Raw genomic sequence first — 27,760 nt, forward strand, 5'->3', positions numbered from 1 at the left:
ACTTGTATCTTGTGTAATTAACAAAAGAATCAAACAAAATCTCAGTATGCAGAAATATCTTTATTCAATAGAGTTTACAATATTTTACATGTGACATACTGTATGTAAGGAAGTGTAAAAGATCTTTGGCACACTCCTAAGGTTCATGTTGCTATAAACAGAAAACATACAAAATGTTTTAGAAAATACTTCTCTATTAATTTGTTTTTTAAATCTCTGCATTCAAAGACAAGTAGAAGGATTACTTTCCCTTTTAGCTGAATCATCTCTTATTTACAGTTATTGTCACTATGTACATTGTGCTTGTTTATTTGTCAAACAAGGTTTAAGTATAGCTGTGTAAAGGCAACTTTGTTTTGCACACACAAACACAAACACACACACACATTCCTGCTTGGGGGATGGAGTCCACAGCATTGTTAGTGTTAAGGCGACATCGCTGCCAAGTTTTTGGCTCAAAGTCAAACACACACACACACACACACACACACACACACACAAAGGCACTTTTAGGCAAAAATATTCATAACTCCAACATGTCCGAGTAACAGAGATATGAAAATCAAAAATCTATAATGCATGAGTATCAAATGGTAAAGTGCATATTAAATGTCTTTGGTTTACTACTTATTGCCCTGTTCATTTCTCAAACAGAAAGTGACCATTCAACTCAGAGAGGCACCTTTCTCACTTGGTAGAAACACTGTATCCCTGCTCTGCACATCTTTGGAAGCTTCTAGTTAACTCTTGCTTTTTGGCTCTTCAGCTTTTTCGGCTGATTAAGGTGAGTTGTTACAGTTTAGGAACGCTGAAGTCCGAAAGCATCACCCAGGGTTTATCTTTGCTGGGTTAGAATCAGATATGAGACTGGGACTCGACTCATCCTGGCTCCAAGTCCTACAAGAGCTCAGCTCCTGATTATCACTAATGAGAGTTCTCATAGTAGTGCCTTTGTGAAAAAAATCTCCACAAACCTCTGCTCACTTCTCGTCGGTTACGGAGCAGTCCATAGCGATGATGTTCTGTATTTCTGTGATTTTCACCTCTTTCTCCGGGATCTCCAGCTCTACAGGGATCTTCAGCTCCTCCGGGATCTTCTCCGCTGAGGAGCTGCGGCTGGAAAGTTTGTCAATCTCGTCCTCCATTATGGAGATGCGTTCGGCGACGCAATGCGCTGTGAGTCGGGCCTCGGGGTCGTGGTCCCAGCATTCGTTTATTGTGGCGCAGATCACAGCCACACCCTGCAATGACAGGAAGATAGATGAAATAACATGTTCATATGGTGCTGACCTGCTATGGAGAGGGTCGGTAAGCAGACCACCTGAAAACTCAACCATAGGTTAAAACTGCCACTGAAAGCCTAGTCATCATTGGTCTCAGTTCCTGGTTTGATAAGAAGCAACCGGGCTGAACCGAGTACAATTTCAAATAGCTTGCATCCAAATCATCATGTTTGAAAGGACTGTGCTGCACTTGAATGGACTTTGTTAACAGTTTTTTTTTTTTCTTTTTAATATGTCTTTGATAGTATAGTTTAATTTTGTGATGATGACCTAATCTCTTTCCAGCAGCGGCAGGCAGCTGTTTTAATCTAAAGAGTCTGATAAACAAGACAATTGCGCAACTAGCTGGTGAGCTAGAGAGGGATTAGTGATACAAAAATTGTCAAATTTGACAGAAACCATGTTGTCCTCAGACTCTGGGTGAATAAAGAGGCACCTTTTTGCTCACACATTTTTGTCATACGGACTTGATTAGGACTGAAAAAGACAATATTGTGTGTTGCCAGCCACGTGGCCAAACACAGCTTCATGCAGCTTCAATTAGGAAAAAAAGTCTTGAACATTCTTCCAAACATGTGGTCTAATCACTGAATATCTGAATACACGCAATATATCTCTCTACTAATTCAACAAATCTCAGCCTGTCTGTCTGTCTGTGAGTCGCTGATCTCAAGAACCATTTATCTTATTGGCCGCACATGTTGCATTTGTATTGGAAGTGCAATGTTGAATTTGGTCTGATGGGACACGCAATACTTTCAATATTAAAAACTTTTGAATAAACAGGTGACCATTGTTCTGTAGCAGCGGTGACTGGCACTCATGAACGTGAGTGATGATGTCGTCGATCACGAATTAGGGGCAAGATCACCACAGGACAAGCAAACAGCCCATTCAACCCAAGCAGGTTACGAACAAGCACTGCACAAGTAATACAAAGATTTTTAACATGTATTTTAATCACACATTAACTTCTTCTTTTTTTTTTTCTGAGTGTATTTTTTTCACAGCAGCCCTTTTTACAAGAAATACACAGATGGTACTGGTCCCATGAAATTAGGCTGAGCCCCTGAATAGAAATATACCATCTTCAATGTAATTTGTATCATGAATAACATAATAAATACGTGCCTATGTATATAAACATATTGAGCAGTATATCTGACCTGATGCCTGAGCCAGGTGTCGGGGATCTCAGGTCGTCCTCTGTCTCTCAGCACATTGTCCTTCATGCTCTCCACACAGGGGTGCTCTCGTACTTTAGAGCCATATGCAGGCTCATAGTCTTTCACCGCTGCAAACACAAACACAAGCAAATCATTAGCTCAGTCTCAAGTGAAGAAGAACACATTCTCTTCTTGTCGTTTACAACAATTTCAACATGTTCACTTATCAAGTGGACATATGCAGTTTATGACAGGAAGAGAGTGAAACAGGTGGCCCGTGGAGTTAATGTGATTAGATCGTGTAAAGGCATCCTTGAATGAGGTCATTCCACCACAAACCAGGGAGCTGGTTTTCACTCAATTTGCCAGCTTAGTAAACTTGCACCTGTAATGCTGACAGAGGGAAATAAAAGTTTTTTTTATGATGTCTCCATGGGAAGGAAAATTCTCAATTTGGCACTTGTATGTTGATTATTTCTAAAAACAACCAATCAGCTTCTGCTATAACGCAAGTACTAACAACATCAGACTATAGAGAACAGCTTTTTTTTACATTTGGTTTTGTATGAATCCTCTCTATCGACAGTCTTAAGACCAGCTGATGCAGTTAAGGCACTGGCAGACAAAAAAGAGTGAATAACGTTGAAACCATAAAAAATGAAAAACAAAGTTCTGGGAATGGGTCCAGATATCATGAAGCTGAACTCACAACAGCTGCAGTCAGTCTCCAGCCTCAAAGACAAGAATCTCAGGATCTCACAGTTGCTGTGAAAGGAGACACTACTTGCTGCAAAGTAAAAAAACAATAAAAAAAAAGATAGAATGAAAAAAAATATTCTTGATTGTGGAAATAGGAGCTGAGAACAGTCTGAAAATAAAGAAAAAAACAATATGTTTTGTATGTAGCTACAGATCTGTGTGACTATGTTACCCAATGAACTGTATGAAAAATAACTATATCAAAAACCAAAAACCCATATCAATTGTTTTGTCAAATCAGTCATCCTATCCGTGTTGTTGCACTGACGCCAGAGATCCTTGTGAAAAAGCATTTTAAACCTTTTTAAGGGGAAAATAAGCTTTTAAAAAAATTGACTCACGATTATATATATATCCAGTTTTTATTTCCCATGACCACTGAAAGTACAGTTACAGCTCTCACCCTATTTATTTAAATAGGGCCTTGGTCTTGTTAGCCTGAAATAACTGCCTGGGGCCTTACAAAAATATTGTAACGGACTGGTAGTTATGTTTATGTTCAGTTTGACTGCCACGTGGTCGTTATGACTTACGTTAAGCTAAGTACACTGTTTTGAATAATTGCTGAAACTGAAATGTCCTTATTGTCAGTGAACAGGTCAGGGTGGGGCATGTGACAGTTCTAGACCAATGGCTGTGGGGTTGTGGGATGGCAGGCTCTCATTGGCTGGTTTGTTGGCAAGTCAGGGGTGAATGAGGTTAGAGTGAAGAAGAAGAGTGTTGATGTTAGGAGTGTTGGCGTTATGAACAAGAAGTGTGACAAGTTCGTTTGGCTTTAATAAAGTTACAAATTAGGAGAGAAGTTCCCTGTCATATCTGCAGACTAGTGAGACTTGCCTATAACGACTTTGGTATCAACCAAAGACTGTATATAAAAATAAACGACATGACATCTCCCAAGGCCAAATCCTTTTAATTGCTCCCCGGGGGCTGGCTGCAGTATTGGTCATAAACCATGATTCCCCCATGTTAATGTATGGGACATAACTAACTAAAAAGTTACTTGTTCGTTCAATATTTGTCAACTATGGTTTCTGACAGTTCTTAAAATGCTGATCTGTGTTCAAGTGTATTCTATTAAGTTGGTTTCAGTAAAAATATTGCAAAATGTCATGATTGACGGTTAAGACAGACACATGATTGGTCAGATGTGTGTAACCCTCATTGCTCACGCCCCGATCATACCCTATGGTAGCGATCAAGTGCATTGTTTTTGTAAATAACATCTAAGCACTTCAGAGATGTCTTTGGACATCCAAAATCGTCATATCTAATACAACTGGGTAAACTCCAGCTGCCGATGAAGATTAAGTGATATGACCAGAAGGTCCTAAGAAACTAGGTCTAGTAAACAAATTATTGAATCAAGAATCCTGGTGTCCATAAAATGTCGGTTGGACTACTCTGTATCGTTGGGGTCAGGGTCGTTTGATGAAATTTAGTAGAAGCTGCTAGTTTCATATAAATGAGGTCACTGTGGTGCTGCTGACTCCTCAAACACAGGAAGTGGGAAGGTTGGAGTGGAACCCCCCGGACAGGAAGTTTGAGGGCTGGGATTTAGACTGTGTGCAGAGAAGCTGACTCTACAGGCCCACACTTCCTGTTTTTGACATGTGGAACTTCCCCTGTTTTTAGTGTTATAAAACAGGACCCAGCTGGACTGAGCCGGACCCAGTCGGACCCAGCCCATTCCCCTGGAGCTTATTTATGCCCAGGCTGGTATTGTCCACAGCTCTCTGCTGTTTCGATCTCCTGCAGAAGAGCTGGTATAAGTACCACAGAGAGATAAAACTGAAAGTTAAAACTGGAATACAAATATGTGCTTTTTAAACATTAAAACATGAGTGGAAAAGATCTAACTTCCTGCTCTGATGTTGATGTGGCGCCTATTTTCTTTTCCTATCTTGAGAAACAGATACAAAGTGACAAATACTATCACTGCAGTGTATGAGAGAGGTGCGGCCTGTTTTTCCCTCTCCTGACATTTGAACGCTATGAGAAGAATTTCGTCCATGGTTTGAGAACAGATTTCACAAGAGACTGCAACCAGACCCTCAGCCACAATTTTTCCCTCGCTGTCTGGGGCCCATGGTTAAAAACCTGGTATATCCAATCTAAGGGGCGGAAAGTGGTTTACGACAGTTTCCTTTTTAGATTATCTGTCTGAAACCTTTGTGGCCTGGAGGTTAGCAAAAAAATCTCTGTTGCTGGCTGTACTGTCTGGGACGCACTATCCTAAGAGAAACACAGCTCCATCTTTGAGACTTTCAATTGGCGTGTAACAAGACACGGATCCCACATCTCTGCCAAATACTACATCAGAACTAATTAACCTGCACAGCCTCTGATAAACCACGCTCTCATCCAAACTAAAGCTCTCTCCATCTAAGCATCCACCTCCCTCCCGTCACACCAGAGAAAGTTGTGGGCTGAATTCCTGCGGCAGGTTTGTGGGCAGCCCATTAGGGTGCTGAAAGTGAAACGTCAGTACCACTGTGGTGTTTTGATGGGGCTTTAAGAGGCTAAACCAAGAGAAGGATACGCCTTTTACAACCAGCAGGTGAATCTAGTTTCATGCACATATGTACGATGGCCCTGATAGCTCAACGAACAGCAACTTAAGAAAACGCAGTGTCTTCTACATGTATGCCATCTGTCGTTGCCTCACATTCTGCCATTTTTGGGGATATTTTACCAAGAGACTGGCCAAAGAAACTCTGCAGAAAGTCCGGAGGATCTCACTCGGACATTTGAGTTCACACATACAGCCCCTCTGGAGAATGTCCAGACGATCTTCGGGATTCAGTGCATGTTGCCGGTGTTGACGTGTTGTTTACAAAAACACATGACCTCCCAGCAGAATTAATAGGTTAAATCATGCCTTTGCCTGCTGCACCTGAACACTCCAAAGATTTCTGTGAGTGAAAGAGTCTTGACCAAAGAAACTCCTGCTGCTTTTTTTTATGTATGAAAGGCAAACTCTGGGGAAAGTCCTGACCCAATTCTCCAGACATCTTTCAGAGGTCATGCCTGAAAACTGCTTTTGTGAGTGAAGAGCGAACATGCCTGGTAATATGTTGGTTTCCAGTGGTAAAAAAGTGCATTTGGAAATAGAAACTGAAAAGGTGCAATACGTAGTTTTACAGGGGGCTATAGTTTCTATGCTGGCTGACAACATGACTTAAGAAGGCCATTGAGCTCATTGCTGATAAAAAGGCTAAATATATAACCTCTATTAAGACCATAAATGTTGTATTTCCAATTCCTGTTTGTGTAAATAAATGATGTGTTAATTAATGTTTTATAGATGCTATTTTGCATATTTCTTGAACATTTCACATAGTAAGCCTGGCTGTTACCCCTGCTTAGAGTTTGCAAATGAAGTCAATGATCTTCTGTCAACAGCTCAATATGTAGCACATTCATTTGATTATTTAACTCCTGGCAAGGAGAATTATAATTTTTTCCCAGCAAACTATTCTTTTTGACTAAATGCCCTCTAAGCCTTTCCCCCAGTGGGGTATAAACCTCACCCCCCTCACCAGCTGTTGCTCATTGCCGTCTCCCTCCATGGACCACAAGGTCTTTGGCATAGTCCTCACCCTTTGCCTCGCTCCATTGCCCAGTATAACCCTCAGCTCCCTGCCGCGCCCGGCAAGCTAAATCAGGATACGTGAATAAAATGCTCAGAGACACAGAGAGAATTTGCTATAACTGACCACCACAACAATACCAGCGCTGGGTAGTATTTCTTTACCCACAATTCTGTCCCCTGTTGTTGGAGGGCAGACAGAGGAAACTGTCCAGTAGCTCACTTCAAAATAAACACACAAAGACTAACCGATGTTGGAATGTGACTGTCTAGTTCCAAAATGTCTCAGACTGTCTAAAAAAAGTCCACTGGATAACAACTGGAGTGAGAAGATTGGAGGAAACAGCAACATTTGCGACTACTTTTATGATTGACTGCAATTTAACTTATATAAGGCTAAGGATGTTTATGGAAAGTGATGATTTTTGTTCAGTGCCAAGTAGCATTTGAGTGCTGAGGTTTGGATATTTTTTAAATCATAGGACAAAAGACTGACATGACATTACTGTTATGCAGTATTGGATGTACCGTGTTAATTAACGATGCAAAACTAGAGGCTTAAAAAATGTATTAAAATTGTCAACTGTTATGTTTTTAAACTTTAAAGTTTAAAAACATTTAAAATAATTCCGGCATATTCTGCATTCATGCAAAATTATAAAATAATATTGTGCATTTGGTAAAATTTAAATGTATTGTAATATATGTGTCAATGTTAAAAGATGACTATAAATGTAATGCACATGTAAATATTAAAATTCTATGAAGGACTTCTTCTTATGTTTAAATAAAAACTAATTGCATGACTAGCTTGGAGGAAGGTCCTGCTCTTGAAAATATTTGTCCAAACTTGGGTTTACAGAAATCCATCATGAAAAATTATTGTACTCTTCTAACATTACATACTGAAAATATATAATCAGAACAGCCAACAGTCTTTCTTTCTTCTTTTTATCTCATTTTAAATAATTTGGAGAAATCACATGTAAAGTCACAGAGTAATGAACCAGGAATGCCCCCTGTACTGGCTGCATTCAAATGATGACCATGGACACACTCATTCTCACTCACACATGCAGAGCCAGCTAAATCAGGTAAGGAGTCCAATCCCGTTGTCACGTATTGATTTCCTGCCCAAAGAAGGTCAACAGCAGAGTCCAGATTGCCTCACTCACATTTCCGTCATTCCTCAGATTCCTGCTGCAGCCCTGGAGCTGAGGTCGGAGTGAATTCTGACAGACAAGACTATCAGCCTGTTGACCCACAAGCCCTCACTCACTGCAAGAAACCTGAACATATTGTGTGCACTATGTAGGTCACAACCACACACAGACACACAGTACACACTATTAGCATAGATGTACATAAACTCAGATTACAGAGTACTCTATCTAATACGTGATACATGCATTGGAACATTACAGGCAGAGGAACTGGATGAAAATGCTACTTGAAATTTGTGGAGGAGTAAATTCAAATTTAAATTGTGAATGTTGCGGTGTCATACAGAAATCATCCTGATGAAGTGTAAGACACCACTTTTTCACTTGTTTTAGTTTTTTTCATGTTTGAGTCTGTCGCTGCATTAGGGGATCCTGTGCTGAGTTCACATATATCGAAATCTTCTGAATTTCTATTGAACTTGTACTAGGAGGCTACATGGGCACCTCCTCAATAGAAAATACGGAGAAACTGACTGCAGTGCATGTCTGAAAGATGCTTAGAGAGCAGTATGTGATGAAGTTCTCTATGCATGGGATGCCTATAATGACTGAATTACTAAATCTAAAACACTTCCCTACTTAAACTTCATCGTAAGTTTATAATTTCTTTTTTGTCTTTCTTCAATACAATGGGCTTATAGACTGTAGCAGAAATATTCAAAAAAGATAAATAATTTTGAATAAAATACTGAGTTATTCCTCACAGGCCTTCATCATTCCCTCAATCCTCTCTTTTCCCAAATCTGAAACACCTGTAGCAGCACAAATCTCGGCCAGTCGGACTGACATCTCTCAGTGGACGTCTGCACACCACCTGGAAATCAACGTTGACATGACCAAACTACTTTTCCTTCCCACCCACGACCTGACTTTCACCTTTGACAACTCCTTGGAAGCCCCAACCCAGACTGCTAGGAGCCTGGGTGTGACACTCGACAGTCAATTCTCCCTTACCGCCAACATTACTGCCACAACCCGATCCTGTAGATACATGCTGCACAACATCAAGTATCTACAGGAGCAAAGCGTCAGCTAAATGAAACGTTATCATCATGTTTATCAAAACCTAATGGCCATCAACTGAAATGAATACAGAGGCAGATTAATTAATTGGTCCCTGATCCAAAGGTATCCTCATCTGAAGAAAATAATGAGGAACAAGTGAGGACTTCCCTTTCACAACCTTACCAATGAAACCTTTTGAAGTGATCATTTGGAAATGCAGAGTTTCCAGTTGTGTCCAGCGTTTCTCCAGGAAGACAACAAACTTTTTTTAATCCTTTTTTAGGGCAGTAAGTTACAAAATGAATGCAAGCTGGCAACGTCTGATCCTTATGTGACAGATGACCTTCAACAGGTCAAGCATTGCTTTGCATCTGGATGACACTTATTCACCTCAGCAGGAGTCGCTTTGTTACCAATGTGAGTGTGTGCGCATGTGTTCCATGTCTGTGGGTGGACTGACCTCCAATAGCTTCACACCTCGATGTTATCTCCCACAGCACCAGCGCCAGGGAATAAATGTCAGTCTGTTTGAAGGACTCAGTGTTCTCCAGATTGAGTCGGGCCTCCAGAACCTCTGGAGCCATGTAACGTGCTGTACCCACCTGAAATGCAGAGACACAAGGGAGAGGGTTAATACACGCCGAACACACACACACACACGCATTCACACACACACACACACACACACACACACATGCACACACACACACGCACACACATACACACACACAGCTTTCTCCCACACCTCATGTAGGCCAGGTTAACTGGAGACTTCGGTTTTCTTTGGTTCGTTTATCAGCTACAGTATAAATTAGGAAGTGTGTGTTTTTGTTGTGTTTTCAAACATCCTTTTTACTTTTATTCATTCCTAAAAAGTTGCTTTGTGTTGTGCACTCACACTCATGTTTAAACGGTCCCATTTTAATCAAAAGACCAATTAAACACGCAGAATAAGTTAAAAAACAAGTTTATATTAAATTATTTTCGTACATCTAACAAAATGTATTTTGATCAAAGTTGGCTGAGTGATCCAGTGAGTAATGTGGGCAGGCTGGTGCCGCCCAGGCCCATTACTATCTGTAAGCATTATGTAACCCTGTTGTAAAAGAAGGAAACAGCTGCTGGTTTGGCACATTGCTGCAGAGAGGAGGTCTGTAGCGTCTTATGGTGCACAAATCTGTATTCATTTGGATAATGGTGAAGAATGCTTTTTACTAAGTGACAAATGATCCCTCATCTGAGAATTTGGAAAGTCAGAAACTAAAACATTGGTTTTCACCATTGCATCACATCTAATCTACCAAAAATACCATAGTGGTGAAACACAAAGCCCAACAATCGCTGCTGGTTAACTTTCAAAAATATTACTGACACAATATCTACTGTTGCCTGTGGAAGACATTCTTTATGCATTGAAAAATAAGTTAATGTCAGTTCATGTCTCTTCGCAGATTGTCGGAGCTGAATCACATGAACAAACACATGCACATACATGAGTCATAATTACACCAAATCAGCTGGGAATCATCAGCCTCCATTTGTAAATGGAACACATCTTGACAATCCGGGATCATGATGTGAACATTTTAATGAATTAAGAACAGGAGCCGAGTGTTCCGCTCTGCATGATGCGTGTCAGCGGATTCTTACCTACAGCTGCTGCATTTATAGCTAGTGAATCATAAACAACACGGACAAATTCCCACAGACAGACCAAGAATGAGCTGGGAGCTGCCGCCAGGAGGATGCATGTGCACAGCAAAATCTCACGTCTCTCTTTATGTCTTGATTGATTGTCTGTCTAGGTCCCATGTGTTCTGTCAGTAAAGAGCTTTAGTCCATCACAAAACACATGAACACACAGAGGGAGCTGGACAGAAGGAGGCAAAACAAACAAGCACAAGTCAGATCTCACCTTAAACCAGGGCGTTGGTGGTAAACAGCTGTACCATTACAGCAGACAATAAACTTTCTCTGCGCAACCTATAATTTGAATCAGCTTATTAAAACCCAACAGCACGAAGCACTCTTTGTAAACGGACGTTAAACAGGACCTAATAAGTACTATAGTCTTATTCAGTAATGGAAGGTAATTTAGTATAGATACTAAACTGCTGTGCTTGAGTGCAGTTTTCAGTTGAATGTTGATTGTTTCCATTTCATGCTATAATATCCTTCTGCTCCATAACGTGTCTTTTACAGCAGGTGTGCGCTGTTAGCTGATTGAGCCTCAGCTTTAAAAGTGCAGCAGCGGCGCTGCCTCAGGAGACACTGAGAACTGAGACACAAGAGTCACAGACACAGAGACTGAGCAAGAAACCAGCAGAAAGTGCTGGTACTTTAAGTTTAGAGTTTTGTGTTGCTTTAAGTATGCTGAAAAGAACCACGTTATTCTCAAGTTTGCCACAAAGTGAAAAGCTCTTTTTGCAGCAGTGGTGGTGCGGCAGAAGCCGGTCTTCACTTTTTAAGGCTCAGTTACTGAAGGTCACTTTAACAGTTTCAGGCAGATGTGACGTCTGGCTCTTTTGGAGGTTTCTTCATGATAATCAATCCATCCATCCATTATCTATATTGCTTACCCTTTGAGGGTCATGGTGGAGGTGGAGCCAATTCCATCTGACAAGGGCAAAAGGCAGTGTACACCCCGAAAAGGACACCAGTGTACTGAATGGTCAACATATAGAGACAAACAACCATTCATGCTAAAATGATCAGTTTAGAGTCTCCAGTTTACACCAATCTGTACGTCTTTGAACTGTGAGAGGAAGAACCCAGAGGAAACCCACACAGACACGGGGAGGACATGCAAATGTGACACAAACGGCGCTGGATGAACTGGGATTTGAACCGACCAATCATGCTGTGAGGCGAGCACAGCATAATTTGAGATTATGTATATCGTAAGTACTTCTTCCACCACTGTTTATATCTCTATTAAACACAGGCAGACATTAAATGACTTGCTGAAATACAGTGTCTTCTTTCAAATCAGCCACTGGTCTTAATAAAGTCGTTAAAAAATAAAAATGTTTCGTCACAATGCAAAGATGAAATCTGACCTGTCCACTGTTGGCGAGGTCATCCACAGTCAGGCTGCTGTCCATGCAGAGTGCCAGGCCAAAGTCACACAAGCAGCATGTCAGGTCATTCTTCACCAGGATGTTTGAGCTCTTCAGGTCACGGTGAATGATGGGCACCTTCAGGCACAATAAACATATGGGTGTCAATCTCAAAATAAAAGCTTTTAAGTAGACAAAGGATGAACGTGAAAAATCAAAAGAGTAAATAGAGTTTACACTTGCAAACAAATAGACCGGTATTTTAACTCATAAAACATTTTATAATGAACAATGACAAGGTCACCTTTCAATGAAATTAGTTATAAATATTTATTGTGAGACCCCTGACCTGTTAGCACCACCATCAGACCAAACATTTTGTTTGCAGTGAAAAACATCCAAATCTAACAATCATATTTCCTATAACCTTACATTTTGGACACATTTGTGTTCCCATGAGGACATTTGGTGTATCCCCCGTTCAAGCAACTGTGCACACAATTTTGAAATTCCTTCAACTATCATGACATTTTCTGAATATATACATTAATTCACACTATCCTACCTTAGGGCGTCCACAGGCGAGGCGGTCACTGTGGAGATGGGCAACACCCCGAGCAATAGAGCTGCCCAAAACCTGCAGCTCCTCCCAGCTGATCACATGACGTGTTAGATACTCCTGGGGGGGGGGGCAAAGAATGAAAGGAGAGAATGAACAGACAATCTCCAACACATTAAGTCTAAAACATCTGAAACATATCATGACTATATTTCAACAAGGAGTCTTTAATGCTGGGCAAACTGACAGTGGTTGTCTCACCTGTAGATTTCCTCTGGGGTGGAACGCAGTGATGAGCCAGTACTGCTTCTCCACCTTCTTCTCCTCCGCTGTCAGGAAGTGAAGGATGTTCTCGTGCCTGAGGTCTGTGTTGGAGTAAATGTCCTTCTCGTTCTTCCAGGAAGCGTACTCCTCATAGGGGAAAATCTTCACAGCCACAGTTTCAAACTGATCTGAGGTTGTCTGCTTCAGCTTCGCCTTGAATACCTGAGCAAAGCGACCTTTGCCAACCTGCCAGGGAGAAGTTATCATTTTAGTCAGAATGGCAAAGTGCAGAATAGGTTCACTAAACAAGTGAAATAAGTTTGTATACCAGTGCATCCAGCTCTATGGGCAGTGGCTCAGTGTTGTGGTTCAGGTTGTTGGCATGGGTCGAGCTGCTTTCTGACCTGTCATCATCCATCATAATGGCACAGGCGTCGCTGCAGTCCAGCCTTAGCTTGCGCTTCTTACTGTTACTCTCCCATTCTTGGTTGACCAGGCGTTTACGGTATGCTCGGTACCAGTAGAGCATTACTACAAAAATTGTCCCCATCACCAGCAGGGGCAGCAGGCTCACCAGGATCACAGACACTAAGGTATCCTCTGGAGTTGGATCCACAACTGGAAAAGGGCATAGAAGATGGAGATGAATAAAAATGCGTAGAGAACATATATTTGAATATATATTTCTGAATTCCCCCCGGGATTAATAAAGTATCCATCTATCTATCTATCCATCTATCTATATTTGACCAAGTGCTGCTTGAGGAATAAGAATCATACGAGTCTGCTATGATTCACAATGCAGTACGTGCAGACTGCAGTAAACATTGAAAACAGGAGTCAGGATTGTATGCTTTTACATTTTTGAGGGTTGGGGGCAAGATGCCTGAATGTGGGAGGGATTTCTCTGCCTCTGAAACTAAGGTGGATTGTTGAAGAAAAGGAGTGTCAGTCGTTTTGGAGCAACATTTCAAATGGAAGCTTTCACTTTAAAGTCTTCCACCACAGGACATTGATTATGACATTACTGTGAAGTAATGTTGATGCTGTTGGTTCAATTTTACCAGAAAGATAACAATGAATTATTTTACTGCTTTATTTTTATAAAGAGAGGCTGTGGTTCAAGAGCTCTCGAGAATGTTGGTTGTTCCATTAACTGTAGTTTGATAGAATCAAATTGGTATTAGTTGGTTAGTTGGTATTCAACCTGTAATAAACCGTTCAAATAAAAAATAATCAGACGTTCTGAGATAACTTTGTCAACCAGCAGAGGGCGATCACTGTCGGGTTGACCTACTGCATGCCCTCCTGACCTGTCAGTTAAGTAAGCAAGTAACATTTCGTTGTTTTGCTATAAAAACGGACGCTCAGAAATAAAAAGCGTCCTGACATCACGTCAGCAGATCATTTGAGTAGCAGCAAGTATTTTTGGCTCTACACTGTAGATGTAATGATCAAAGGTGATGCTGTTTGTCGATTTTGTACTATGAAGCTGGCTTGTTACAAATGTGTGGGCTGACCTGATGAGTCACCACAGATAAACGGACAAACTATGGGCAGGAAAACAATTTAGTAGTAACAATGAATTTAATACTACAGCAACACAAACTGAGCAGCTATATGGTCAGGAAAACAAAAGTTGTATTGTTGGCAGCAGAGGGACATGCTTTAGGTGAGCTGTAACTTAATATTACTCTTATTGTGTTTTGGAGATATAGATACAGAGATATAGACACTGACAATTGATAACATGCATCACTGTTTGCTGTTAATCCCTCTACCTACATATGAGGGCAATTCGAATCTAGCACGGAGCCACTGACAATAAAATATCTGTTATATAATACTCTTGTATAGAATGTCATCAAAACAGTGTCTGAATTCCTCTTTTACCTATTGTCCCATAACCAGCACAGCCGAACAACATCCAATCAACCCACAGACAACTAAATAAAAGGGATGGCAGTGGAGTACAGGCAGGTCTTTAGCAGTCTAATGTGTGTGTGTGTGTGTGTGTGTGTGTGTGTGTGTGTGTGTGTGTGTGTGTGTGTGTGTGTGTGTGTGTTTGGGTGATGCTGCAGCAGTAGCAACCTCCTCAGTCATTTCAGCTCATGCTCTCCCCTGCTCCACAGAGTACTGTAAATATTGTCCTTTCCATCACCACAGTGGTCACTACCAGTAGCCAGAGCTGCCCTCAAAACTTAATGAGATAGTACTGGTTTTTTAAATATTTTCTTGCATGCTCTACTTCAGAAACTGAAAAAGCTCAAAAGGCACACCCCCCAATATTTTGTATTAATTCATTAATTAGGGAAGAATCTGTACATAACTTAAAACATAAATTATTTGCACTCCATACTCTTCTCTGGACACCAATGCCCTCCCCCCAACAGAACCCTGAACTCCAGCATTAACTACCTCCTCGGAGTGCGACTGCCAACCCTGACAGAACGCAAGCCAACCCTCAGAGCACAGAAAACAGTCGAGAGCCTGTCTGCCCTGGCTTGGTCCAGCCTGTCCTGGTCTGCTCTGGTCAGGGCGCCGTTTAAAAGAGTCTCACTCAGTCTCTCAGGGGAACAATACCCTCCTGAGCGAAGCTGCCACTTGGGCACGCTGGAGTCATACCAAGGACTGACCACTGAAGTTCTATCTATTTTGCATTTCAGAGTTATATACACACATAGAGTTAAGGACTGACCACTGAAATGAATCTAAAAGTCTAACCTGTGATTGAATACATTATTAAGTAACAGTGTTGGAATGCAAAATCAAATTAAAACGTCTGGTGAAGAGACAGAAGATTTGCACATGACCTCAACTTTGAAAGAAAAAAGTGAATTTCCTCCTAACACACGGTGGCACTTAGACAGCATAAACAAAACTGCTCTGTTAAACAGTAAAGAACATCTATACGTTATGCCAATTATTCTGCTATTGCTGTGGCTGATATTTGTAACGTAAGTATTTTTACTTTATGAGTCTGACACATCAACTGCCAGATTATTATAATATATATTCATATTAAACTTCTCTTTATAGAAGTGATTGCCTTAGAATCCATCATGCAGCTGGATGTACTGTGAAGCAAGATAAAAAACGCTCTCAGCAAGATGAATAATATCTCCATTTTGTGGTTGTAATTTTGTCCTTGTAATGTAGTAAATCTTTCTAAAATTGCTCGGGGCAGAGCTGCGGATACAATGAATCAGAACGCTCTGGACACAAACACAAGTGCATATTCTTAGATTTGACACAACTTCAAGAGTCTGGTAGTAAAGTGGGTTGTGAAATAAGACCTCCAGACGGTCAGACGGTACTACTCACATTCCATGCGCCTGTACAAGTGTTTATGCTTTAAGGATTTGAAAATTGCTTGGAGGTTTCAGAGGTTTTAGGCTTGTTTCCTTGCTGTCCTCATGCTACGTCTGGAGTGTGTAGTTGAGGTAACACACCGGCAAAGTCACAGTGCTAAAACAAACTGGTATTGAGACTATTGTTGCCTTTTCCAAACACGATGCCAGAGTGCTCCCATGCAGTGTTCAATGAAGTTTGACACATCATTTGGAATAGTAGAGGGAGCGTGTGTGTGTTTGTGTTTCAGGATGTAGATGGTAAGGTTTCAAATGCTGCCGTCTCTGACTCACGTCTTTAATGCTCTAATTAGTTGCTCATTTCTCAGTGTTTTGTTGTGACATTAGAGGAACTGCAGCGTTTTCCTTGGAAAATGACAGAGCCAGACATGAGTTCATGTTTGAAACAGGTGATGGGTGGCATTATAAACACAGAGGAGGTAGAAGTACACTTCCAGCAGACCAACGATGTGTGTCATAGATTTTGTGATTGTAGTTTATTGAGCTATCTATAAGAAATAAAAATCCGGCATGCTCACTATTTACTTGTTATGGTAACAGTGCGGCCTCTGCAACCCGACTGCTTCATGAATATGGCTCATAGTTTTGCAGGTCTGCGTTCTCTCCCTCCATCATCTCTCTGTTGGTCTGTTCCTATCATTCCATCTGCTTCTTTTTTTTAAAAGCTGCCCTTCTTCTTTTCCTGCTATTTCTGCAGCTTTAAATCATGCTGCTTGAGTCATATCTCTATGAAGCAGCCTGCTGTGTGACGGAATGAATGATATACTTACTGATGACAAGCCAAGATTTCACAGTTAAGGGGAACTGTAAAATATGAGAATAAAAAATAGATCTTGGAAGAGGCACCGAGCAATTTTTTCCCTTTTATTATTCCATATCCATCTTCATCTCCTCTTCCCCTTTGCAGGCTGCAGCGAGAAGTCATCCTAATTAATTTTCCACCCTTCATATTTTTAGATCTTTTCCTTTGTCTTTACCATCAAAATAGAAACATCCCTAGGCATTAAAAATCCCCACTTCCTTTCACGAGGAACATTTTTTTCATCAAGAGGGATGTCAAAATAACCCCCCAGATCAGGTGACATCTGTGCAGAAACACAGACTGTGTGAGTCAAGGAATTCGTGTCAGAAATGAATTAGTTCTACTGTTGTTTCATTCCTCACATAGTGTGCCTCCAAGCACGTAAAACCGACTTTCACCACAGCACAGCCCTAAATACACCACTTATAGCATCAGCATGTTACTACAACAAGGCAGTATTTACTACCACTGCCTCCCTTCTCATTGAAACTAGTTCATAAGCTAGTCAGAGGTGACGTTAGCCTGCTGCAAATCATCTTTACAGGATCTTGAGTAGAAACGTCTGCCGTGTCTCTCAGTGAGAGGGATGATCGACGATGAGATTGGACCTTGATACGCTGGCTGAAGTCAAAAAGTCAATAGTAGTAAAACTTTACTAGTTTAGAAAAAACAGGTTAAAATGTTTTTTTTCCAGTATTGTATTTAAACTTTAAAACTACCGTCCATGCTGAATGAACAAGAAACCCGAGCTAGAGTTAGTTATAATTCAACAAATATTGTTGCAGTAGCACAATTTGCATCAGGAGCCATTATTGTCATCTTAAATTGATTGGGATTGAATCTGGCAATTCTACACCCCAGTGGATAATGTGCCAACTTTAACGGTCAAGTGTGTACGATTTACGTGAAGGGGATCTAATTGCAGAAATCAAATAAGAACTAATCCTAAAGTGATGTTTTCACTAGTGTGTAATTATCTAAACTGTACTAATTGATGTTTTCTCTACCCTATAATGAGCCTATACATAAGGAGCAAGTCCTCTCTGCCACAGGATATTTTTCAAGGTTTGGAAAGGGAGGTAGAGGTGAGAGGTATTCAGCTGCAACATGCAACTTCACCACTAGATGTCCCTAAATTCTACACACTGAACCTTTAATGGTGAATAAAATAAGGAAAATAAAACCAAAATTGAGTATCAATGAAGAATACAATATGAACTCACTGTCACTGAGTTAACACACTGTCTTGATAAATGATTACGGATGTCGGCCTACTTCCTCAACTGCTTTTTACAAGCAAACAAAACATCCATGCATCTATCCGTCCATCTGACAACCAACTAACCAACCAGGAGGGCTGAGACAATCCCCGCTGAAATTGGATGAGGCAGAGTAAACCCTGGATAGGTAGCCAGTCCATCACAAAACTGACATACAGAGACAACAACCATTCACAATCCCATTCACCAACGGGCAATTTAAAGTCTACAATTAACCTAAACTGCATGACTTTGGACATTTGGAGGAAGCCACAGCACCAGGAGAAAACCCACACAGACACAGGACATGTACACTCCACACAGAGAGGCCTCTGATAATTGTCAGGTTCTAACAATGCACCACCATGCTGCCTGCAAACACAACTACCACCACTGCCTGGGGCTTGGAGAGATGGATCACATTCTCTGTTGGGTATCATCTTTAAATTGCATTCATTAATTTGTTGGCCACTTGGGGGCAGCGCAAAATGAAAACGATCTGTTCTTGTATTGACACACCCAGCACATGTAAAGCAACATCAGCCTTCATTTGGCATCATGCATCAAGTTCAACACCTTATTAATTGTTTCTACAACCTCACATCCAACTGTTTATGGCATGTGCATGATTGATTAGAAAGGCAACACTGGTTGATAGAGATTAAATAATTTGTTCTCTCTCATCTTATCTTTCAACTGGAAACAGCTGTTTGACCAATGAGCAGCTTTGATAAACGCCACTTCAATTTACTATTTAATCATCTGATCACAGCACACATTTCATTAAATTATAAACTTCTCCCTGATTTGTCCAACATGAGCTGGTAAGCGTTAACTGCCTCATAGTGCCATTTTCCATACTTTTGGCTGCACAGACACACACACCATAATTCATAACTCCCATGCACAAACCGTATTACAAGCACCTCATAGAATGTAAGGCAGGGGGAAGACAATGTGAGGCATTTAAGCTCTGGCAGTGCTTCAAAAAAACAGCAGAGGACTTCCTTCTACATGTGACCTCAATGGGAGGAAGGAATCACAACCCTTATCCTCAGGGATCTGAATGTGTGTGTGTGTGTGTGTGTGTGTGTGTGTGTGTGTGTGTGTGTGTGTGTGTGTGTTTGTGTGTGTGTATAGAGGGGGGAGTACAGGATGACACAGGTTATGATTTATACAAACTACTGTCCACATCCTTCAACGAACCTCCTGAATTTAGTACTGAGGGCTTTTCCTGGTTATCCCAGACTAATTAATAACTGTAAGGAACGACAACAAGATGAACAGACGGCGACCGACAGCATCAGCTACAGACCACCACTCAAAATTCCAACCTGCCTAACAGAGCTGGTCATTGTTATGGAAGTTTACTGGAAGCTGCTGAAGGAGACCTCAGGCAGCAGCCGATTTCTTATGCAGAAGATTTGTAGACTTGATGCATCAAGGAGACTAGAAGGTGAAGCAATATACAAATGCTAACAGAATAACATGAGCAATTGTCACCTCCAAGTCTGAAGATGTGTCTGACATCATCCCCATATATCTCCTTCTACTTGTGTCACCCATTCTAACAGCACATCCATGAATGGCTAGAATTGCTGTCACGCTCTAAGTTACATGTAGGTGTTTGCATCCTATTGGACAGTTACATCCCATTGAGAACGACAGGCAAACAAGAGCAGATCTAAAAATGAGAACCAACTGTAGAGAGCAGCAAAGAAAAAAGAGTGAGTGCTGATGCATCAATTTTAGAGCTTATTCATCCACTGTGCTCTTACAGATAGATAACTGATCTGAGTTTTCAATGAACTGGTGCAGTACCTTTTCATTCTGAGCCTGACTGTTGGAATTGGCTGTTCTCATGTCCTTTGTTAAAGCTCCGGAGCTACTCACAATTATTCCTTAGTCATTAGTCAGTTCTCCTCAAACAGTTCTACAATAAACTGTCACTTTTTATTGTTTTGTTATTATATTCTGCAAAATATATCCAATTTCTTGCCCAATAAAATAATACACTGGCGTGGGTAGCTGTAGAAACTGTACTTCATGCAACAGACGCGAGGAGGCCCCACCTGAGGTTTTTCACCCGAGCAAGAAAGCTCATTCAATTTAAGGATTGTCTGTTTCAACACTGGGCCTCCCATCAACCTCCCATATTATTTGCACGAGATCTAAAAATCACATAGAATGCTAGGGTTTAGTTTGATCTGCTTTACTAATGCTGTAACAGAGGAAGTGACCAACAGTCCACTGAATTCACTGTCAGTCACCACTGTGGCATTCTGTGTTTTAAGGGCCTGTTCACCATGTGCTGGAGATGTTTCTGCTTCAAGTTAAACACAGACAGGAAACCATATGTCTGAGCTCTCTAGTGTTGCTGGCCTACACACACATACACCCACACACACGCATTAGCAGGCCGAGACAGACACCCAGTTTTTCTTCTCAGCACCGTGGAGTGCAGCAGCCAAACACACACACACAAACATACACACACACGGCAGAACCAACTGAGCGTGTGCGACCACACTGAGGATTCCTCGAACGTTGTGTACGTGTTATCCAAATATACAGTCTCCACTGCACTTCCTCTTGAGATGATGGTGCACTGTCATTCCACAAGACCGTAGCAACCATAATGAAACGCTTAAACATGTGTATTGAACACATTCAGAGTAGCAAACATATTTGTTATATATATATATATATAAATGTGTGTGTATATGATTCGTATTATAAAACTCCATGATAAGATCTAGTGATTTATAATTGAATAGGAGGAGCTTTATGTTGAAAATGGCATTTCCATTCATCTGAATATTTTCCACACTCACTGTGTATCGATGATTCCTGCTTTAATCTCATGACAGGATGTTACTACTCACTAGGGGAAAATAACAGCTTGTCGTTACACTCTTCGTCGGTACAGGAGCAAAAGTGAGCCTTCCCACTCGTTGTGTTCTTCTCCTTCATCACACAGGTGGAGCTGTTGTAGTCATCCAGCATCACGCCATACAGCGGCTTGGAAGGATTGTGGCAGAGAGTTTCGATAGAGAAGCCTGTGTCGTTCTTCCTCCTTTAAGAGACACATACAGAGCAGAAATGTCACCATTTAACAGTGTCTCCATCAAGAGCTGATCCTTTATCTAATCTATTACATTGAAGAGTCGGCCATTTGAAGCTGTTAGGTACCTACCAGATAGCGACACAGACCTCGTTGGCTTCTATGCAGATGGACGTGATGGAGCAGTTGGACATGCAGGTCCCTGTTCCACTACACACAGACAGCTCCAGGTCACAGAACTTACAGAGCTGACTGAGGGGGTAAAAGTGCGCCATATCTGCAGGACACACACAGAAGTATCCGTCAGGTTGGTTTCATGTCAGGACAGTTATCACACTGAAAACCAAACAACCCCTAATACCACTTTACTCAAATATTTAATTGGACCTGATGCGGAAAAATGTTGGTTAACTAAAAAGTATAGGATGCAACAAATTAAATCTCATTTCAGATCTGCCGACGCGGTCCATTCGAAAGATGCAGCCAGTGTCAACTGCAATCATACTCGTGTGTGAAGTACGTGGCCCCTGATTTGAGACACAGCTACAGGCTCAGACTTAGAAATGGCAGGAACTTAACATGACCTCATTGAGTGGAAGTTGTTGTTGTGTCCAACAGGTTCTAGATGCGATCAACAGCTACTTGCAGCAATGTCATTTACATGTCATAATGAAAGCACAATCGGTCCTGGGGTAGAGCTGTTTGATCTCATCAGTCTGGGAAGTTGGAAAGTGTTACATGGGGTTAAATGGATTGCATGCTACCTGTGCTGACTCATAATCAGTAAAATCTCATCTCCTCATTCTTGATAGAATGACTTGAGTACGCGTATGACTACGCCTTCAACCCACATTCTGCAGACTTTATCTTAATCGGCTGGCCGGGGAAAGTCCGCACAAAGTCCGGAGACTCTCATTTGGACATTTGTGTTTCACACATGCAGCAGCCCCCCCCGGAGAATGTCCACAGGATCACGTTAGAAAGCAGCCTAAACAGACACCACTTCACCATGATGAAAGTGGCCTCTCTCTTACAAACAGTAGGCAACACAAGAGAAATCCAAGACCTAGACAAAACAACTACTAGCAGTGCAGTCTGTGTTATTCCTTAAATCAACTGACAGAGAAGCACGTCTGCAGTCCTGACCTGTGAAACCCGACTGGGGGAGGACTTCATGTTTAACATGCATGAATCTTCATTACCCTCCCTACATGTCATCAAACTCAACCTCCCTGCTACAGTATGTGTTTATATGGGTGTGTGTGCATAGTCTGCATAGGCCAGGTTATTCATTTAACAGGAAGCACGGTAACTGGAGTGTGCTTTCAAAACCCATTCTGTCACACTGAGTCTAAGGGGCAGGAGTGAGTGTGAATGAGCAGAAAGCTGAAACCCACAAATGACAAATCAGACCTGCTGATTTAGTGCAACAAAGGGCCAAAGAGACCGAAAGAATCTGAATTAGCAGCATGAGTATATGTAATGAAACAAATTGAAATAGACTTGAGTCTGATTATATTCATGGTAAAAAAGCAAAATCCTATGTTCCCTAAAAGTAAATTAATATATTCCATTTCAGATTTCAGGCTCCCCAGAAATGCCATTAAGTAGCATGTCACTGGTTTGTAGGTGTTTTAGGACAATTTATAAATCGCTGCAGTGCAGTTATGTTTGAGTGCCTTGTCAAAAGAAAACATCACTCCAAAAATGCCAGTAGAATTTTCTGGATTTATAATAAAATAATAGTGCTGTTGATCTTAGAGGCCACAGCTGTACAACCTACTTCCCTTTGAAGTTTGGGCATATTGTGCCGGTTCACAAAGTCAGAGGTAACTGTGCACGCAGGTCTGCGGTGGTATGTGGGTCATTATTCCAGATGCTAAAGCACTTTGACTTTCGCTTTTATTACTGCTGCACTTTTTCCTGCTGATGGTCCATGAGGAGAAATTATCGTATGAAAACAGCAGTGACCTGTGTGCGTCACAGGAAAGTGTGGACTGTCATTAACTCGACTCTGGATGGCTCCTGAAGGGGCTATAATTGAAATTTGATATTTCTTTCTGCTGCTGTTGCTGCAGAGGTGAAATCACGCCACCGTGACCTGTTGCCAACTGGCACAACAACCAATGGATAACCTCGATAAATACCAATGTTTGAATGGTAGCACGAGAAAAGGTGCATTGTCTAGACTGAGATGATTAATGGTGGATAAAACTCCAATAAAAATCCTTCAAATAGCCAGAAAATCTGATTTTCTGATATGACAAAGAAAATTAGAAGCTCAGATACACAGCTCAGTCTAACCTACATCCAGCAAACAGTGCAAACTATTGAAAGGACGTTGATTCCTATGCAATATGAATGTTGTTAACTATCTGTCATTGCAAGAACATGAATAGTCTGAAAATGCAAAACCATTCCTCGCATATCCCACAAAAAACATCAAAATATCATTATATTTTATCCCATCCTCCATAACAGAACCCAATTAACAGTAAATCTCCTTGGTCCATCACAAATCCGTACAAGCAATGCAAATTCCTACTCTAACTATTATTTTCGCAACTTCTGGAGGGAAAAACTTTGCATTATCAGCACTGAAACTAAAGACACCCTTCCCGTCAGCGCAAATATCCCCCTCTATGTCCTGTCCCCTCCTCTTCTCTTCCCCCCTTTCCTCTTTCCAATCCATGGAGGATGTGAGCTCACAGTGGGCAGAAGGACAGACAGGAAACTTGACTCTAATTTATCACCAACATACAGGAAAGACCGCTCCACACTGCTCAAATGTGAATGGAAAAAATGAAAAAATCTACACACCAGATTCACATAAAACATAGTGTCATTAAACACAGGAGGTTGAGTTTTAAAATCCATGTGTCTGACTTTTAAAAGTCTAGTAAGTTTAATAAGCATAATTTTCGTGGTGAAGCTAAGGCTCCTCCAAATTAGGCCGGAAAAACCCTGCAATAGATGACACTTTACAGAAGCAATGCAACATGGACACTACATTGAAAGTAAGAAATCCTTTTTGATCACTGAAGCAAGGGGAGACAACTGGAGAGAGGCAGCACAGGGCCACATAACTGCCCCAGCAGGAGGTTGATCTCTCTGCCTCTGCTCCTGAAAGTTATCCTCCTACTTTTCTAACTCCGACTTAATCCACCTCGCTCAGTCTTGGCCCTAATCCTCTCATTCCTCCCGTCTTTATCCTCCTCCTTTGACTTTCTCAGGTTCCATCCTCCATCCCTCCTTCCTCCCTTTGACCCGGAGATGCAGCGAAGTGAGTCGCAAAGGGGAAGTTGACTAATATGGTGAAAAATCAAAGGGAGGCCCCTCAGAGTGGTTGAGGTGAACAACCTCTTCTCTTCTCTTCTCTTCTCCTCTCTTCTTTTCACTGATCCCAGTAAGTACCATGTTAACAAAGTAGGAATCAGGGATCTGGAGGACTGCACGGGGCCCACACACACATCACAAAGGTACAAGGGCTCATCAACAAACTGACATCTAATCTAATTTACAGTAAAATAAACACATGGTGAAATTTGATTTAAGGCTGCTTCACTAAGAGGATAATCAGGATGATCTTAGAACTGATTTACCCCTTCTAACAATCGCAGGGCTTTCCCAACCGGCGGTTACTCTGTGCCGTATATAACAAAATAATCCTGAAGTATTTTTTTTTTTTTTTACAAAATAATCGTATTGCTATCGATTGAGTCGGAGCCTACCGATCTCAAATGTGTTTGGAGAGAGACACACGAACTGACCGGGAAGCGTCACCAATCGGAAGTTGCGTACTAGTATAGCTGTGACTAAAAACCAACTCAACTCCAGCTTGGTCCGGCGTTGTGGCCAAATCATCCAGTGTGTGTGTTCATGAAGATTATAGGATTAAAAACTGATTAAATCTGTCATTATGTCTGTGGTCTCCCACCTTTTTAAAATCAGTCAAGAGTTGAAAATCCTCTTGTGTGCAGCCTCCCTAAGTCAGTCAATCACAATTCCCCTGTTGCAAAACGAAGGCATGTACCTATTCAAAGTCAAAGTCCTCTCAGTGTTTTTCCCTTTCAGCCCACATTTGAAGTTTTCATCCTCAAATCAACTTTTGTCCTGGCCCCGTCTTGGCTAAGCCCAAGGATTAGGAAATGAACAAGCGCACGATGGCCTCTGCCCTGACAAGATGAAGATTCCCTGGAAAGGAACACAAGGAAAGAAAGAAGCAACAAATTCGGGCCCTGCTGTCCAAAACGTCCAGCTGCTCTGGTCCTGGTGGAGTGGTGAGCACCCTCCTCCAGCCTGAGGTGCTCTCTACAATGTGCATTGATGGAGGAGAATTGGGGATGTGGGTGAAAGTCTCTAAGTCTTTAAGTGAGTGTGTGTGTGGGGTGTCTGTGTGTCTATTTGTGACACATACAATGCAGCATGACCACACAGTCCTTCTGGTATGTGGGATTTCCAGGTTCAAAATAGGCCCCTCTGTGGGGGGGCAGGAACAGACAGCAGAGAGGAGGGTAGAATAAGAGGAGGAAGGAGGAGGGAGAAGGGAAGGAGACAAGTGCCAACACATAACATGAGTTTCCACAGCTAAAGCTTGTTTGTATCTGAAGGTGGTATCCGATCTACCCTCCTGTCAAATTGGAGGTGTTACAGTATGAGAGAGGGAGTCAAGTCTTAACCCAAGGTTGAGGTTACAGCAGGGTTCAATGTAGAACTACAACCATGCAAATAACTTCTGATAAAGCTTAAAAGCGTTATCCCCATCATTGGCATCATACAGGAACTGAGGAATACATAATTCAGTAACTACTCGTGCTGCGCAGCAATGCATTGTTTAAAACCCAAGAGTTTAATTCTAAACCAAAGTGATGATCAATTCAATCAAAGGTAACAAATGTGTTTGTCTAAATGTCTGGGAAATGTGTATAAAATGATGCCCAGTAGATGTAGAATGTGTCCTTTAGATTGAACGATGCATGACTGGGTTTGTATATTTCATAAAACATGAACATGAAACATAGCTTTAGTAAATAATTTGAAATAAAAAGCCAGGACCACAAATCTGCTGAGGAATACAAACAAACAGTGTAAAATAAGTTAATAAATATTATTTTTTTCAGGCATTAAAGGGGTAGTCCCACAGTTTAGTTTTCCAATTGGATAATGTTTGATCATGTTGACCACAATGCGCCTATACTCACTATAACCCAAATCATTACAATTGTCATTACTGCTCCCTTCATCTCTGTAAAAACTTTAAACATTGATACACCTCTTTGTTTATGTTAGAAACTATCTGTTCTTATGAAGGCTGTGAATACTGTTGTTTTATGAAGAGCTCTGCTCCAGCAGCATCTTTTACTCTTCTGTCCATTCTGCAGGGATCCTTCACATGTGGCTCTCTCTGAGGCTCAGTTTAATTCCCTGTTTAAAGAGTTTTGGGGTAGTTTCCCCTCACTCCTGCAGAGGGTTAGGGGCACTTTGTTAGGATCAATGAGACAAATTGTGATTTGTGAAAATGGGCTATATAAAAATGTATTGGTTGATTGGGGCGGCTGTGGCTGAGGGGTAGAGTGGTCGTACTGTAAAGCGCTTCGAGTGGTCATCAAGACTAGAAAACCATTTACCATTTGATTGGCTGACTGAAGTGTAAGGCTCATACAACAATATGTCACGAGGCGTTTATCTTGCACTGAATATCAAAATATGATGTTCGCTTTAAGATAAACACCAGAAATGTTATTCAGCCTCACTGCTTCAAAACTTGTTCTATAAACCATGATCAGATTTCAGGAACACTGACAGGTCTTTCTGTTGCGAACAAATGATTCACCATGTAAGTGAAGTAATGTTTGACCCGTATGGGTGCTGTTTGAACCAAGGCTCCATACTTAGCTGTAGGAGCGGCCAGGAGTGAGCATAACAGAGCATGTGCCAGTCTGCTCTGAGTCACCTGTTGCGCCTCGGTTCTCAGCAGATCCATGCGTAACGCGCCGGAAGGAATGTTTCACATGCCGCGTAAAACTACAGAGACTGGGTTTGTTGTTAAATGCACTGAAGCTGACATTAGCCGTGGTGAGGTCATGGCGGAGTGTTGTTAGAGTCCAGGATATGCGTAACTCACCGACAGCCCCGGTCTCCAGCAGCGCAGCGAGGAAGAAGACAGATAAAGCTCCGCGTGAAGATAGAAAACTGCGCTGTCCCTCCATCTTCCTGCGTCCTGCGTCCAGACACTGTCATTCAGATGCAATGTAAAGTTTCTGAGAGCCCGGGGGAGGAGCGGGTGTGGTGCGTGCGCTGCGCCGTGCGCTCCACTCCGCTCAGCAGCTGGAGGCTCACTGCTGAACCCACACA

General features: G+C 41.6%; 1 protein-coding gene across 1 annotated transcript; it reads right to left on the reverse strand.

Annotated features, from left to right (window-relative positions):
- Positions 1 to 41: 41 nt before the first annotated feature.
- On the reverse strand, positions 42 to 27,760 carry LOC128449681 (TGF-beta receptor type-2). The gene is made up of 10 exons (XM_053432959.1): positions 27,531 to 27,760; positions 21,539 to 21,683; positions 21,228 to 21,418; positions 13,239 to 13,528; positions 12,908 to 13,156; positions 12,653 to 12,766; positions 12,088 to 12,225; positions 9,489 to 9,630; positions 2,450 to 2,577; positions 42 to 1,241 (listed from the first exon to the last, which is right to left on the reverse strand). Exons 1-10 carry the CDS (start codon positions 27,613 to 27,615, stop codon positions 981 to 983), a joined length of 1,743 nt encoding a protein of 580 aa, XP_053288934.1. The 5' UTR covers positions 27,616 to 27,760; the 3' UTR covers positions 42 to 980.

The sequence above is a fragment of the Pleuronectes platessa genome, chromosome 10, assembly GCF_947347685.1.
Source record: "Pleuronectes platessa chromosome 10, fPlePla1.1, whole genome shotgun sequence".
Lineage (NCBI taxonomy): Eukaryota > Metazoa > Chordata > Actinopteri > Pleuronectiformes > Pleuronectidae > Pleuronectes > Pleuronectes platessa.